The sequence below is a fragment of the Apteryx mantelli genome, chromosome 8 (genome assembly GCF_036417845.1).
Source record: "Apteryx mantelli isolate bAptMan1 chromosome 8, bAptMan1.hap1, whole genome shotgun sequence".
In the NCBI taxonomy this organism is placed as follows: Eukaryota; Metazoa; Chordata; class Aves; order Apterygiformes; family Apterygidae; genus Apteryx; species Apteryx mantelli.
The window spans coordinates 29,540,607-29,552,957 of NC_089985.1; the positions used below are offsets into that span (position 1 = coordinate 29,540,607).

The following is a 12,351-nucleotide window of genomic DNA, read 5'->3' on the forward strand; positions in this document are numbered from 1 at the left end:
AATTCATGAGTGATTATTTATTTATTTGACTTACCTGGACATGTCATCTGGTTAAGAGCATCTGTGCTCTGCTGCCTGCTATCCTTGTGTGGGGTCCTGCTACTGTCCATCCCTCTAGCAGGTGACTGAGCACTGGCTGTGTCAGCCCTCCGAGAGCTGGACGGGCTCCCCTTTAACATTATTATTAACTATACAATGCATTATGTGCACATGGTGCATGCACATGGACAAAACACTGCTTACCTTAGTACTAGGAGTGCAAAGATATTACCAGCTTGGGTGCCATGCTCATGATCTGAACTTGCCAAAGAGATTTCCAATAGTTTGGAATTGAGTCCCCAGAGACTCCCAAACCAGCAAGCGTTCAACAGATAATTCAGGCAGTATCAGGCTAACTTCATCCCTGGCATTGGCTATATAGAAAGCTTTGACAACACAGAATTTGCCTCTGCCTTTTCCTGTCAAGGGCATTTTTTCCCATTGGTGATAATTCCCACTGGAAGGAGTGGAGCAATTCTACATAGGAACTAACAGCATTCAAAGAAACAAAATATTTTGGAAAAGTATTTTGAGGATAAATCAATGTGTACACCTTCCTAACACATTTTAGGAGCATTTTTTAGGAAGTTGCAACACCACCTGCTTCTCAGTAGAACTCTTGCTCAACCTTTCCCATTTACTGATATAGCCAATACACTCAGTCTGCAGATGGAGCCTCCCAGCCCAGATGGGATGGGAATTTCTCTGGATACATAGAATCTTCTTTTCTTTCTGTTAGAGGCCTGGGTTCAAGTAGGGGAGTACAAGCTAGGCAGCTAGTAGGGGGAAGTGGGAAAGTTGGAGTCATTTCAGTTTTTTTATGTTACTCGGTAATTAGCTGTGAATTAGTAATTAGCTAATCAAAAAGTCAGATTTTTTTCTAGGAGTTTCTACTATTTAAAATTTTTTTTTGAAAAGCAGAAAGAAATATAATACATATTAAATTTTTAACTTTTGCTAAAACTAAGGCTATGACCTGCCAAACAATACAATTTTTTTTGGGGGGGGGGAAGAAAATATATTTAAAACAACTAAGTTATGGAAGAAAACATTTGGTGACTATTTAGCTGACTCATAGCAAAAAAATGCCAAATTATTTGTGAGTATTCCTCTATTAGCAGCAATGTGAAGACTTATTTTGAAATCCTCAGGTAAACTCCCTGCTTGTTTTATACACGAGTAGTTGATTAAAATAGGACTGCTTGAATGAATAAGCAATTAGGATCTGATTACATTCAGGTAAACTGTAGTAGGCTTTCTTTTAAAGAATTAATAAATGATTCTCAGCTGATGTCTTAACTGCTCTCAGAAGGTGAATCATCAAGGTCTCTTACCCCACAGCCACACACTGAAATGCTTTCTTCAGTACTGCAGTGTTGATTTTTAACAGATTCCAACAAAGTCGTTTCTTTATAGAATCATCTTCAACACAGCGGTCACAGTTCCTTACTCATATAATAAAAATCATGCAAATATGTGTTTAGTTTATGCTAAAGACAGGCTCATTTAAATAAGGAAACTGATGTTCATTTACTCTGGTGTGAATGAAGCCTGCTGCAATGTTTCTAAATGTGGATCTGCTCTCACTGCAAATCCAAGCCCCTCTAAAAGCGGGAAGCAACACTTTTACGTTTGCTCTGTGACAACTGAACTCTAATGATGGTCCCAATTCTGCTGTACATTTAGCTGCTCTAAGAGCTGTATTTTTCTTAGCTAGTCATTGCTGGGATATTGTCCTGTACAGCATGCAGGCATTCCACAAACAACTACAGTAACTTCTGCTCATTTCTGTGTTAGAAAAAGATGATACTTTCTGGTTAATTTTTAAATAATTACAGGGTGGGGGAAGGAATTCGTAGGGAAAACTGCTTAGTAGACAGAGGCTACTTTAATGCATGGTAACTGGGAGTGTTTCCTAGTGCCTAGGGCTGGATGCTCATCCCAGCTCCCAGCTGCTTTCTGATTGCACTATGGAGCAAGACAGAAGTGTACGCAAGCTCACCCCACAAGCCAAATTTCACATAAAGGAAATTAGGGCATGCAGTCTGCACAGGAGCTGCAATTCAGCCTAAAGCCCGTCTGACTGGCGAACCAAACCCAGTCCATGCTGCAGCACACATTAACTGGCAAAACTGCCTTGCACGTGAGCACAACTCATGCAAAATCCTTATGATATGCTTACCAGGGAAAAGGGCTATGCATCATGAAGACACTTTTCACATAAGTCTATCCAGCCCAACTGCACTTTCATGTGTAGCACTTTCATAGTAACTTTCTATTACCCCAAAGACCTTCTAAATACAAGTCAACTCGACTGATGTTCTCCCTTTTGGCTTCTCTTCCCACAAGGGAGCTATAGATTTTCCTGGGCTGCCCTGTACAATATGTGTGGAACATTCTCCCGAGCTCTGTGTGCCTGGCATTCTTCAAATCCTGCAGTACAATTCTTTTATTAGCTTTCCATCTATCCAGTCATCCATCTGAACTGAAAAGATGCATATGGATATAGCAATAAATCTGGCTCACTGTCTCTTGCTACTACAGCCCTTCATCCATCCATGACCCTTCCCCCATCTTGATTTCATCCTGTGCTGTATTAGCCTATAATTGTTTTTGAACTCCAGGGACAAGAAGCAGCCATTTAAAAAAATACTATTTGTATATTACAGTAGTGCCTGTAGCCTTCAGTGACTGTGGACACCTCTTTTGCAAGGCAGTATACACATACATTGCAAATGAGAGTATCTGCCTCAAGAGCTTACAAGAAAGTCAGTCAAGACAGGGAGCAGGAAAATGTTACTGTTCTCCTATTCCAAACAGAAAGGTGAGGCTTCAAGTCACACAAGAAATCTGGGACAGATATAGTATTCAAATATAGATGTTTGTCTGAGATCGTAAGCATGGCTCCTGCCTTTGTCTGACAGCCAGCATGAACGCTTACAGCACTAGAGTAAGCAGTGAAAGCTTGGTTATATTAAAAATAAAGTCAGGAGGATGCATTTGCAGTAGAAAATACAACAGATGAGAGATGATACCCTGGCATCCCTACCAACAGGAACAAGAAACCAGTGAGCAGGAGAAAGAACACTGGTGCAGGGATTTCCTCTCCATCCTTAAAGGGTCAAAGTTGATGATGAGAGAATATATATGCCATGAATGTATAAAATATAGATTTATATGTACAAATATACAATAGGAAATAGTCCGTATACAAATACTTACATGTAAAAATAGCTTTTTACTTTCTCCTCTTCATGATTTACAAAAGCATACAAAGTTTCATGTTGGTTAATGTTTAAGTAGTGTGAGTAAACCCTGTGTGTCTTGTTCCACACATACTTCTTTCAAGTTTTCACAGTATTGGCTACTACAGTGTTGAATCTGACATTCCTGGTGTTAAAATATTCTTAGGACACATTCTAAACTTAAAGCATCTTAAGCACTAATTTAAATACAGTTTAAATAAACCTCACATGTTTAGTTGATTTATGGTCATATTACAGATGAGTCTGCTGCAGTTGAAAACCTTCATTGAGAGTAAACTTGGAACTATATATTTCAACTAGAGATGAGCAAACTTTAAAATTCCTGAACTGCCTCTTGATGTGCAGACAATGCTGTGAGGTGGTGAGTTCTTTCAACTCCATCTGAAGCAGTGCAATCTGAGAGAACTCAGTATTACAAATTATCTTCAGTAGGAAAGAGGACACACAGAACAATCTGCCATCAGATCCAGACATGCCATCACTTTCTTCAAATACCCAACAGACAAGAATATATGACAGGTACCATTGCTTTTGCGTTAAGAATAAATGCTCTGTAGCATTTTTCATCAGCAAAGTGCTTTATGGACTTAAATTAATCCTCACATCTCCCTTGTGAGGTAGGTAGATACTATCCCTGTTTTTAAAGATAGAGAAACTTGGAGAGGTAAAATAAATTATGATGGCTGCAAGGGACATACTGTCAAAACTGGCTGGTTTTAGAGTTTGGATGTTGGAACTCTTAAGCAACTCAAAGGCATGACTGCAGTGAATGAAGATGTTCACAAGACAGCTTTACACTAACTTGTGTACTGGTACAAGTTTAGTTGTAATAACCAAAGGTTTAGCCTGGGCTGCAAAACACAGTTGCTGCTAAGTGCCATGCTGCTGCAGCTACACTGTGGTACAACAGCCTCAAAAAGCACAAAACACATCATCCAAGGTGGTGCAGCCTGACCAGACTGAAAGGAAACTGCATTTTAGAAGTTTTGAATTACCCGAGAGCCTTGACCAAAGCATATCTTTTCACATCTGTCAGTTGTGTGCAGTTCAGGAACCATGTTCAGCCCATCTGTAATTTTACCCTATATGCAAGTGCTCACATGTATCAATGCATTTAGGCGGTTCTTAAAACTTACTCATGCATAGATAAGACAAGTAGACCTCAGAGATCTGTATATTTCCTCATATTTCCTTTGTGGAAAATTTCTGCTAACACTGCAAATTTTCTAAGTAGTACTGCAGTACTATCAGTACTGCAAAAGAGCTGCAAATACTAATTTTAATTAACTAAGGCAATGGACAAGTTTTGAAGGACTGCCATGTTCTCTCTGTGTGCATGTGCACCTGTATATACTGAAAATCACAGCTGTCTTTAACTGCTGTTGTCTTGAAATAATATCCAGTTACAGTATAAAGTGCATTATGTAGAGTAAAACCCTAAGAAATAACAAGCAAAGTGTCTGGCTTCCACAGATTGGTTAATTTTGCTTAACAGCTGAACCATCACCCTCTTTGTCTTCTAGGTTTTATTTAGCATTACCTAGGCTGAGAAAGTCCAGTCAGATGTAAGCAAAATTACTGTAAACTGAGACATTTTTGTAATATTATGCTATTAAGAGAGAGTTAATAAAACCAGCATCAAGACACTGTCCAGTTGGGGTGCGTAAATATTATTGTGTGCTTCTTGGCCCATTTAGCAAATACTTTCTTTTCTGTGATAAACCTATGGCCTCCATATGGAGCGTTTTCATGCAGAAAGTACTCCTCACACTCATCTCTTCCTGGCTCATAATAATGGTAGGGAACTTTTCGAAAGCCTTCTGACCTAGGAGGGAAAAAAAAAAAGTTACACTTAAGTATTATTTCCAAGAGAAACATTAACATACACTGCAGCTGATGTCACTGAAATCCTTTTCATGTGTCGGCCCTGAGCTCCTTTGCCAAATTGCATGATGGCTTTCATTGTAGCATGATTTGTACGCATTTTACTACAGAAAATGAAGCCAAGCATGCCTCTTGACAGACACTGATCTCATCAGTCAGCAAGAAGCTGAGGGGCAGGCTCTTAGGGATACTGCACATTTTGTGTAGCCTGGGGCAACCCTAAGTCCATAATGCTCCATCTCTAACCAAAGTCGTCTCATTGGATAGTCCTAACTCTTGAAACTAGTTCTTGGGTTCTTGCTGGATAGGGCAGTTATAAGAATAATATACATTATAAATAGGTAATGCAGTCAGAATTGCAGCTTTAAGGAAACCCATCCTTCTCTGCTGTCAACAGACTGAAGTGCTATCATGCCGTTAACTGGTTTTACATCAGGGCTATGTAATGCCAGCTCTGCTGAACTCTGTGAGGACAACTTTAGCCCTGTCACCCCTTTTCTCAGGGTGCCTACTGTGTTTTCATAAACAAAGAACAACATATGTTTGTTCCATCTGGATGATTCACTCATTCAGTGGGATCTGCAAGTTCTAAAAAGTCAGTCTCTAATGTTAAGATACTGTAATTAAACAGCTGTGCTTAAAAATCTGACTCAAGTTCCTTTCTCGATGGTATGCTAGGAATGAATCCCACACTGGTGTGACGCAGAATATGGAGTGAGGGTCTGTGTAAGACTTTACTCTGGGAGCTGAGGAATCCTCTTACTGGTTACATGCAAGGCCTGAACCAGCCTGGGTACAGAAAAATAGACTTGCAGGACTATTGTATATTGTTTAGGATATTCCCTGCTTTTGTAAATGAGGAATATGTTCATTTTATATCTTGCTACTTTATACTGTAGATTAAAGCATTTAACTTGGACTTTTAAAAATTGTGTTTAGAGTTATACTTCTGACAATGGGATTAATCCATTGTCGCTGTAAGGTCACTAACAGTAGTTGGTTGGAATTTATGTCAGTTTACTGTGATAAAGCTTGCAGGTCTTGTTTTATTATCTAATTAGAAACTCCCTACTACTCAAAACAAGCCATATATAACCTAGAAAGTTCAGGTAGGTTGCTCAATGGTGGTGAAATGTAATTTCAGGTAACTATCCTGAGCTAATCAGTTTCTTTCACTTTCAAGTGTATTTGGTATTCAGAGAACTAATATATTAGTATTTCCTCTATAGATTTGTTTTAGCAGTAAAAGTAAGCACATTTTGTCAAAAGAGTATGAACATACTTTGTTTCCAGCTAACTCAGAAACTGCAAAAGATCTTTGATTAAAAATAGTTCCTTATGACATCTCATGTTAGATTTTGTAAATGTTTTTATTTTATCAACAGCAAATGCCATATCAGGGCTAAATATGCTGACAATACAGTGTCACATCAATGCAAAACATTGGGAAGTGGCTGCTTGATCCATTTCTTGGATTTATGATATTAAAATCAATTGTGAAATTTTGACAAGACATCAGAATTGCAGATGTATGAAAATAATTTCCTGTGATCTTACTTGCAGTAGGTGTCATTTATCATCCCATAGACATGAATTCCATAGCAGGCATCCATAGCCAAAATTAAGGTAAACCAGCCCGTACTGAGATATGAACCTGACTGGACTCTGTAAAAATATAACATACACAAAACAAATTGCAATGAGAAATTACCAACACTTTATCAAAGAAATATAATCTATTACCTGGGACAAAAGGCATTAAGCAACTTGACAATCTGTCAAAAACGTACAATCACTTTGAATTATTTATAGATAGGCTCTCATTCTTGCCAGCTTGGGGCCTCAAGCTATTGTCCACAAAAAACATACCATGTTAAATATCTGAAGTCAAACAATGCATGTCCCTTAAAACAGAAAATAATTTATTTGTACATTTGAAAAATAGACATTAGTAGAGTGTGTAAAATGAGAAATTCAGAAACTCATCAAGAAATCAAACTAATCAGAAATTAAACTTCAGGCAGACTATGAGCTGTATGCATGTAAGTACTCACCATCCTCTTTCACAAGCAAAATCTGAATTTTCAGTGGGCTACCCTTAGCCTGAAAATTCACATACAAGTGAAACTTTTAAGGTCATTTTGGCACGAGACCAGCTAATACAAGGGTTTGAAAAATAAAACTTCGTGCACATCCCTTAACATAAGTTTATATTATCATTCTTTAAGATAACATAGCAGAGAGAAAAGTGCAAGAAGACAGTGCCCAATCTGATAACCTTTGCTCAAATAACTAGTTCCATTAAATCAGTCCAAAAGTATTACCTGCATGAGTGAGAACAAATCATATGTGTAAGGATTTGGCTCATAGAGCAGCTATGTGAGCAAATATATGCATTGTTAATTACAAATCAAATCCTGTTCATGCTAGTCACACAAGCATTACTGATGGGGGGACTGGGAGTCGACAGAACTACCCATGTAATGGGGGCAAGCAAGACTTACTGCTTTAAAACCTCATAAATAACAACAACACACTTAGCACTCACTATTTAAAAACTGGTTGAAGTCCAACTTCTTGCGTGTATGGCTTTCAATTCTACTGAAATCAATGAAAATTATTTGCTAAAAATTATCAATAATATGTCCAAGTTCCAAAGAAAGATATCACAAAAGTCACAAAACCAGCCAAATACAGCCCTGACTTTGGCTCGGTCTGAGACAGTTGGTGTGTGTGTGTGAGAGGAGGGGATAGTTTAGCTTTATGCCACATCTTTTAGCTCTCAGCTTTTGACTACAGCAGGGAGCAGTCTGTTCTCCATCGTAAGTTAAAGCAGACTAAGGTTTGCACTCAATTAAGTTTTGCTGTGAAAAAACTCCCAAGTAGGTCTGTATGGGTATCCGTTTTCCCCATAAACAAAATCTTTTGAAAATATTTTCATCCTGGGGTAGGAATAAAGCTTTCATGTGAAAAAAAATTCAGACAGGAACTCATCCGGCCTCCAGTACCCAGCTTTCTTTCCTGGGAGACAGAAGAATCACTTTCAGATGCTTCTTCCTGATTCAGAGCAAGGATGTACCATGGTCTCCCGCCTTCCAGGTAATTCTGCCAATTTTGGTTTGTGGCTCAGACTCTGTGTTACTTCCTTGCTCTTTCTTGTTAAGTTTGACTAAACACTAATTAAGAAGATGGGCAAAAAAGTGATTGTACAACCTCTATAGTGGTATTTACTTGACACGTACAAGACTGAAATTCAAATTGCTGCTCTGGTGAATACTTAGTATTATGAAATGGAGGAAACCTCCAAGGGCTATCTGTGAAGTATCCGTTTCAGAATACTCAGTATCAGGACTGAATGAGGCAGAGGAGGAACCTGAACTCTGGTCTCCAACAGCCCAGGTAGAAGGCCCTCCCTGCCAGATGATTGCTTTTTCTGCGGTATTCCTTTTCTCCCACCTCACCCCAAAATTTCAACCTGGATATAAAAATAGAATGTTCATTCCTAAAGAAATTTCAGTAAACTCTAATTCGAACAATTTTTTTTTTTTAAGTGAAAACCTGGTTTGTCACAACTACCTCAATTTCCGGAGAGTTTTTCTATACTACAGAACACTCAAAAGAATTTGAGTTACATCTTCTCTTCCTTGTCCATGTCTAGCATCCCTCAGGGGTTAGATGATGTGGACTTCTATACCTACCTTTCCTGGAAAGTTTTTTCCCTGGGGAAACTCCTAAATACCTGTTGACCTGCCTTGGCAGATTAAAGGACCATTCTGGAAGCTAGAAATGGAGTGTTAACTTTTAACTTAGTGCTGAAGAATGATATGTTGGAACAAAAGGCAAGGTGGACACCAACTGTAATTGTCCTCCTTTAACTGACACCTTTATGGCCATGAAACTGTACATCTCTCTCTTTATCTGTCCCTTTAGGATCTCTATTTCTTCAGAGTGTTTTGCCTGCTATCTAGCAAAGAGAATTCCCAATCCAATTGGTGCTACTTCAGAGTAACATTCTGCCATGTTAAAAAGCTGAATTGCTTCTAACTTGCTTTCTGCTCTTGCAGCAGAAGAATGCTAGCCTTGAGCTTTTAAAGCTAACCATTTAGAATCATAATAACCATTTATAAGAACACTATGAAGATCAGGACCCTTCCGATAATGGAGGTTTATTGGAGAGCACTATATTGACAGTAGCATCTGAAATTTGCTATACTCAGGAGTACAAAGGAATTTAAAAAAAAATTAATCAATATTTCATGTCTTGTTTTAACACCATTGAACCTCAGTCCTCTCATCTATATACTACACTGGCAGGATAAATAAAAACAGCAGAGTGAGTTCCCAGATAACTTCCCTGGGAGATGAAGTACATGACAGAATACAGATTATGTACTTTAAAACACAGCACTTACATTCCTCCCATTTTTTCTTCTGAAGATATATAGGAATATGAAAGAATACAGTTATACAGTGGGGATTCTGGATGATTTGGTAACACCTTAGAATTCAATCTGATATTGTAAACATACTTTCGACATTCTAATGAAAGCAGTATTAGAAGTACGAAAACAATTTTAGCTGTCCCTAAAAAGTCATAAATCTCTGAATACCTTTTAAAATATCATCCCGTAAAACTATAGTGCAAAGCAATGTCTCCACTCCTGCTATTACGCTAACACTGTGCACTCAATTTCTTTTTTCTATAGGAGAGTTTTACATGTTTTTGGCCAGGGCTTTTTGAGATTCATTTGGAAGAATTCCTCTTGTTACAGGAATTGCATTCAAATTTCAAATTGCACACACTGAAAGTAAAAGAATCCACCATTTATGTGTAGCATAAGCCTATGCTTCTGCACAAATAGGAGGAAAGGAGAACATTAATCCTAAAATAGGGAAAATATGAGTTTAAGCATGCTCCATGGACATACTGTACGCAAATCTATTGCTATATATGCATATCCAGAATTGTTCCCTGTGGCTCAAAGTGACTTTTTCTTATACTCTAAAATTAATGGGGCACCAGATCTAGTCAGGAAATTGTCTCAACAGCTCAAGAGAATATAATGCGCTATTTTTCAAAAAACACATTTAAAAAGAAGATGGTTTTGCTTTCAAGACATGATCTACAGCTGGCTGCAGCAATAAAAAGGCAAGGCTCACCAGGAGTTACTTTGTTTGTTCATCGTGAAAATGAAAGCTTATTTTGCGTACTACTTCCTCCATTATAAGAGTTCTTAAAGAAATGTGAGTTACTGGAATATAATTCATTCTGCTAAGTACCATTCAGCATTTCAGAAGAGTACATAGGCATATACTTACCATTAAACACATGGATAGACCAATGGAATCAATTTAATTAAGATGCTTGAAACAAAGTATATGCTTGCCTATCTTGCAAGCTTCTTTGCTTCACTGAGAACTGAAGGCTTATATGCTTAAAATGTCATTATTTCATCTCAGAATATAAAAGTAAGCTCCAGGATTAAAAGTTATTTGCAAATTTCAAGTCTCAAAACATTGAATTTGCATTTTAGTGGTTCTTTCCATAAACTCCAGTAGAAAAAACTGACTACAATTTGTCACAGTGCCTTAAAAAGGAGATTTCCCTCCATATTTTAGAAATAAATGGTAAAAAACATGTCTAGGATTGTTGTAATTGTAATGTGTGATACAGAAAACCTTATATTCATTCTGATTATTTAAAAATAAAACCTATTAGACAGGGTTCTTTTGCCTTAGCTTTCCAATATTCTATGAAAACCATGTGAAATTGATAAAAGAAGATGGAATAGAGAATGCCCCCTACAAAAGTTTTGGAGATCAAAATTCATCTTCTTTGACATTTATAACCATGCTCTGATGTAGGCTAAACAAAGGAAAAATTGATTCCTTCTCTCATCAGGGGAAAATAGAGGTGCATCAAATTTTTTTAATGATCAAGGGCAGGTGAGTTCCAATTGGGTAAATGTTTTGTTGTCACTTGAGTTCTGATTTTACTATAAAATTCCAGGAAGCTGTTTTCTTTATTCAATTGTTCCAGGATTTTCTATGTGCACAATCAATTCTAGTTTTATGGTTCAATGGACTGTAATTTCCAGTGGGGACTTCAGTAGTAAAAAATTAAAAATTGAAAAAAAAAGTTTGTTAAGGTGGAGACAACCTGTAGACAAGTAATTGCATGCCAATCTGATTCCAGAAAATAATTTAGAGCCTATATTTCCATTCTTTACTTGGATAAATTAGGGAGCACAGAATGTCAATTAAGAGTGTTAATTAAGATGAAAAACTAAGAAATTAAGGACTTCAAGAAGGCATTAAATAACAGAGAGCTTGCCAACAGCATTAACTAGACACTTTTTTGAGTAATTTGAAAATATTGCAGTAAAATGAAATTCAACAATGACAGATTGAAATGACAAGACTTTCCAGGCCAATTAATTGACAAAAAATGTATCGTTTCATAAAGGCTTTTTATAGCCTCTAATCCTCACTTGGTGCTATTACCAAACTACTGAATCAGCAGCAGTTTTATTTGCAGCAGCTTGATTGATCCCTTGGTTAATAAATAAATATAAATAAGGCTATTGGTGTAAACAAATTGAAAGTCCTGCGATTCACAGAGTGGAGACTTCATAATGTCAGAGGTCCCTCCAATATGCTAAAAGATTTGTAAAAACACTTTGAAATGAATAGAAATATTTTCAAGAACTATGTCAAGATTAGCTTAGACTGTGTTCAGGGAGACATGCCCTCGGTACTTCTGGATTTGTATCTGCAGTGCATCAAGATCCCCCCCCATCTTTGGGGAGGCGTCAGTGTATTCTGGTTTTGCATGGCCCTGTGCCACTCGTCCCGTGTCAACCTTGTCTCCGACTGACCCTCACGAATGAAGGTAGAAGGCACATGGCACTGCCGTGCCCACTTGTTAAAGGCCACCAGCTCTGTCTCTGGGCTACTGCAGGTTTTTGCATTGCTGAATAGCAGTATGTTTCCTTACAACTGAAAATGATATGGAAAATGTATCTACTAGCACAAACTGGTGATCCAGCAATTAATTCTAAACTAGTCAAATTAACGCTACCACTCTACTTATGTTGACTGAGATTCCTCTTTTTCCTAAGGAAGTGTCTCTGAATATAGCTGCTGAACAGCTCTTTTTGTT

At 37.7% G+C, this 12,351-nt stretch overlaps 1 protein-coding gene across 1 annotated transcript in view; it reads right to left on the minus strand.

Annotated features, from left to right (window-relative positions):
• Nucleotides 1-4,651: 4,651 nt before the first annotated feature.
• The window catches only part of ST6GALNAC3 (ST6 N-acetylgalactosaminide alpha-2,6-sialyltransferase 3), a 227,225-nt gene continuing 219,525 nt past the window's right edge, over nt 4,652-12,351 (minus strand). The window contains exons 4-5 of the mRNA XM_013960943.2: nt 6,747-6,854; nt 4,652-5,130 (exon numbers count right to left, since the gene is read on the minus strand). Of these exons, the coding sequence (XP_013816397.2) occupies nt 4,944-5,130; nt 6,747-6,854 (295 nt within the window). The 3' untranslated portion in view covers nt 4,652-4,943. The remainder of the gene's footprint in view (nt 5,131-6,746; nt 6,855-12,351) is intronic.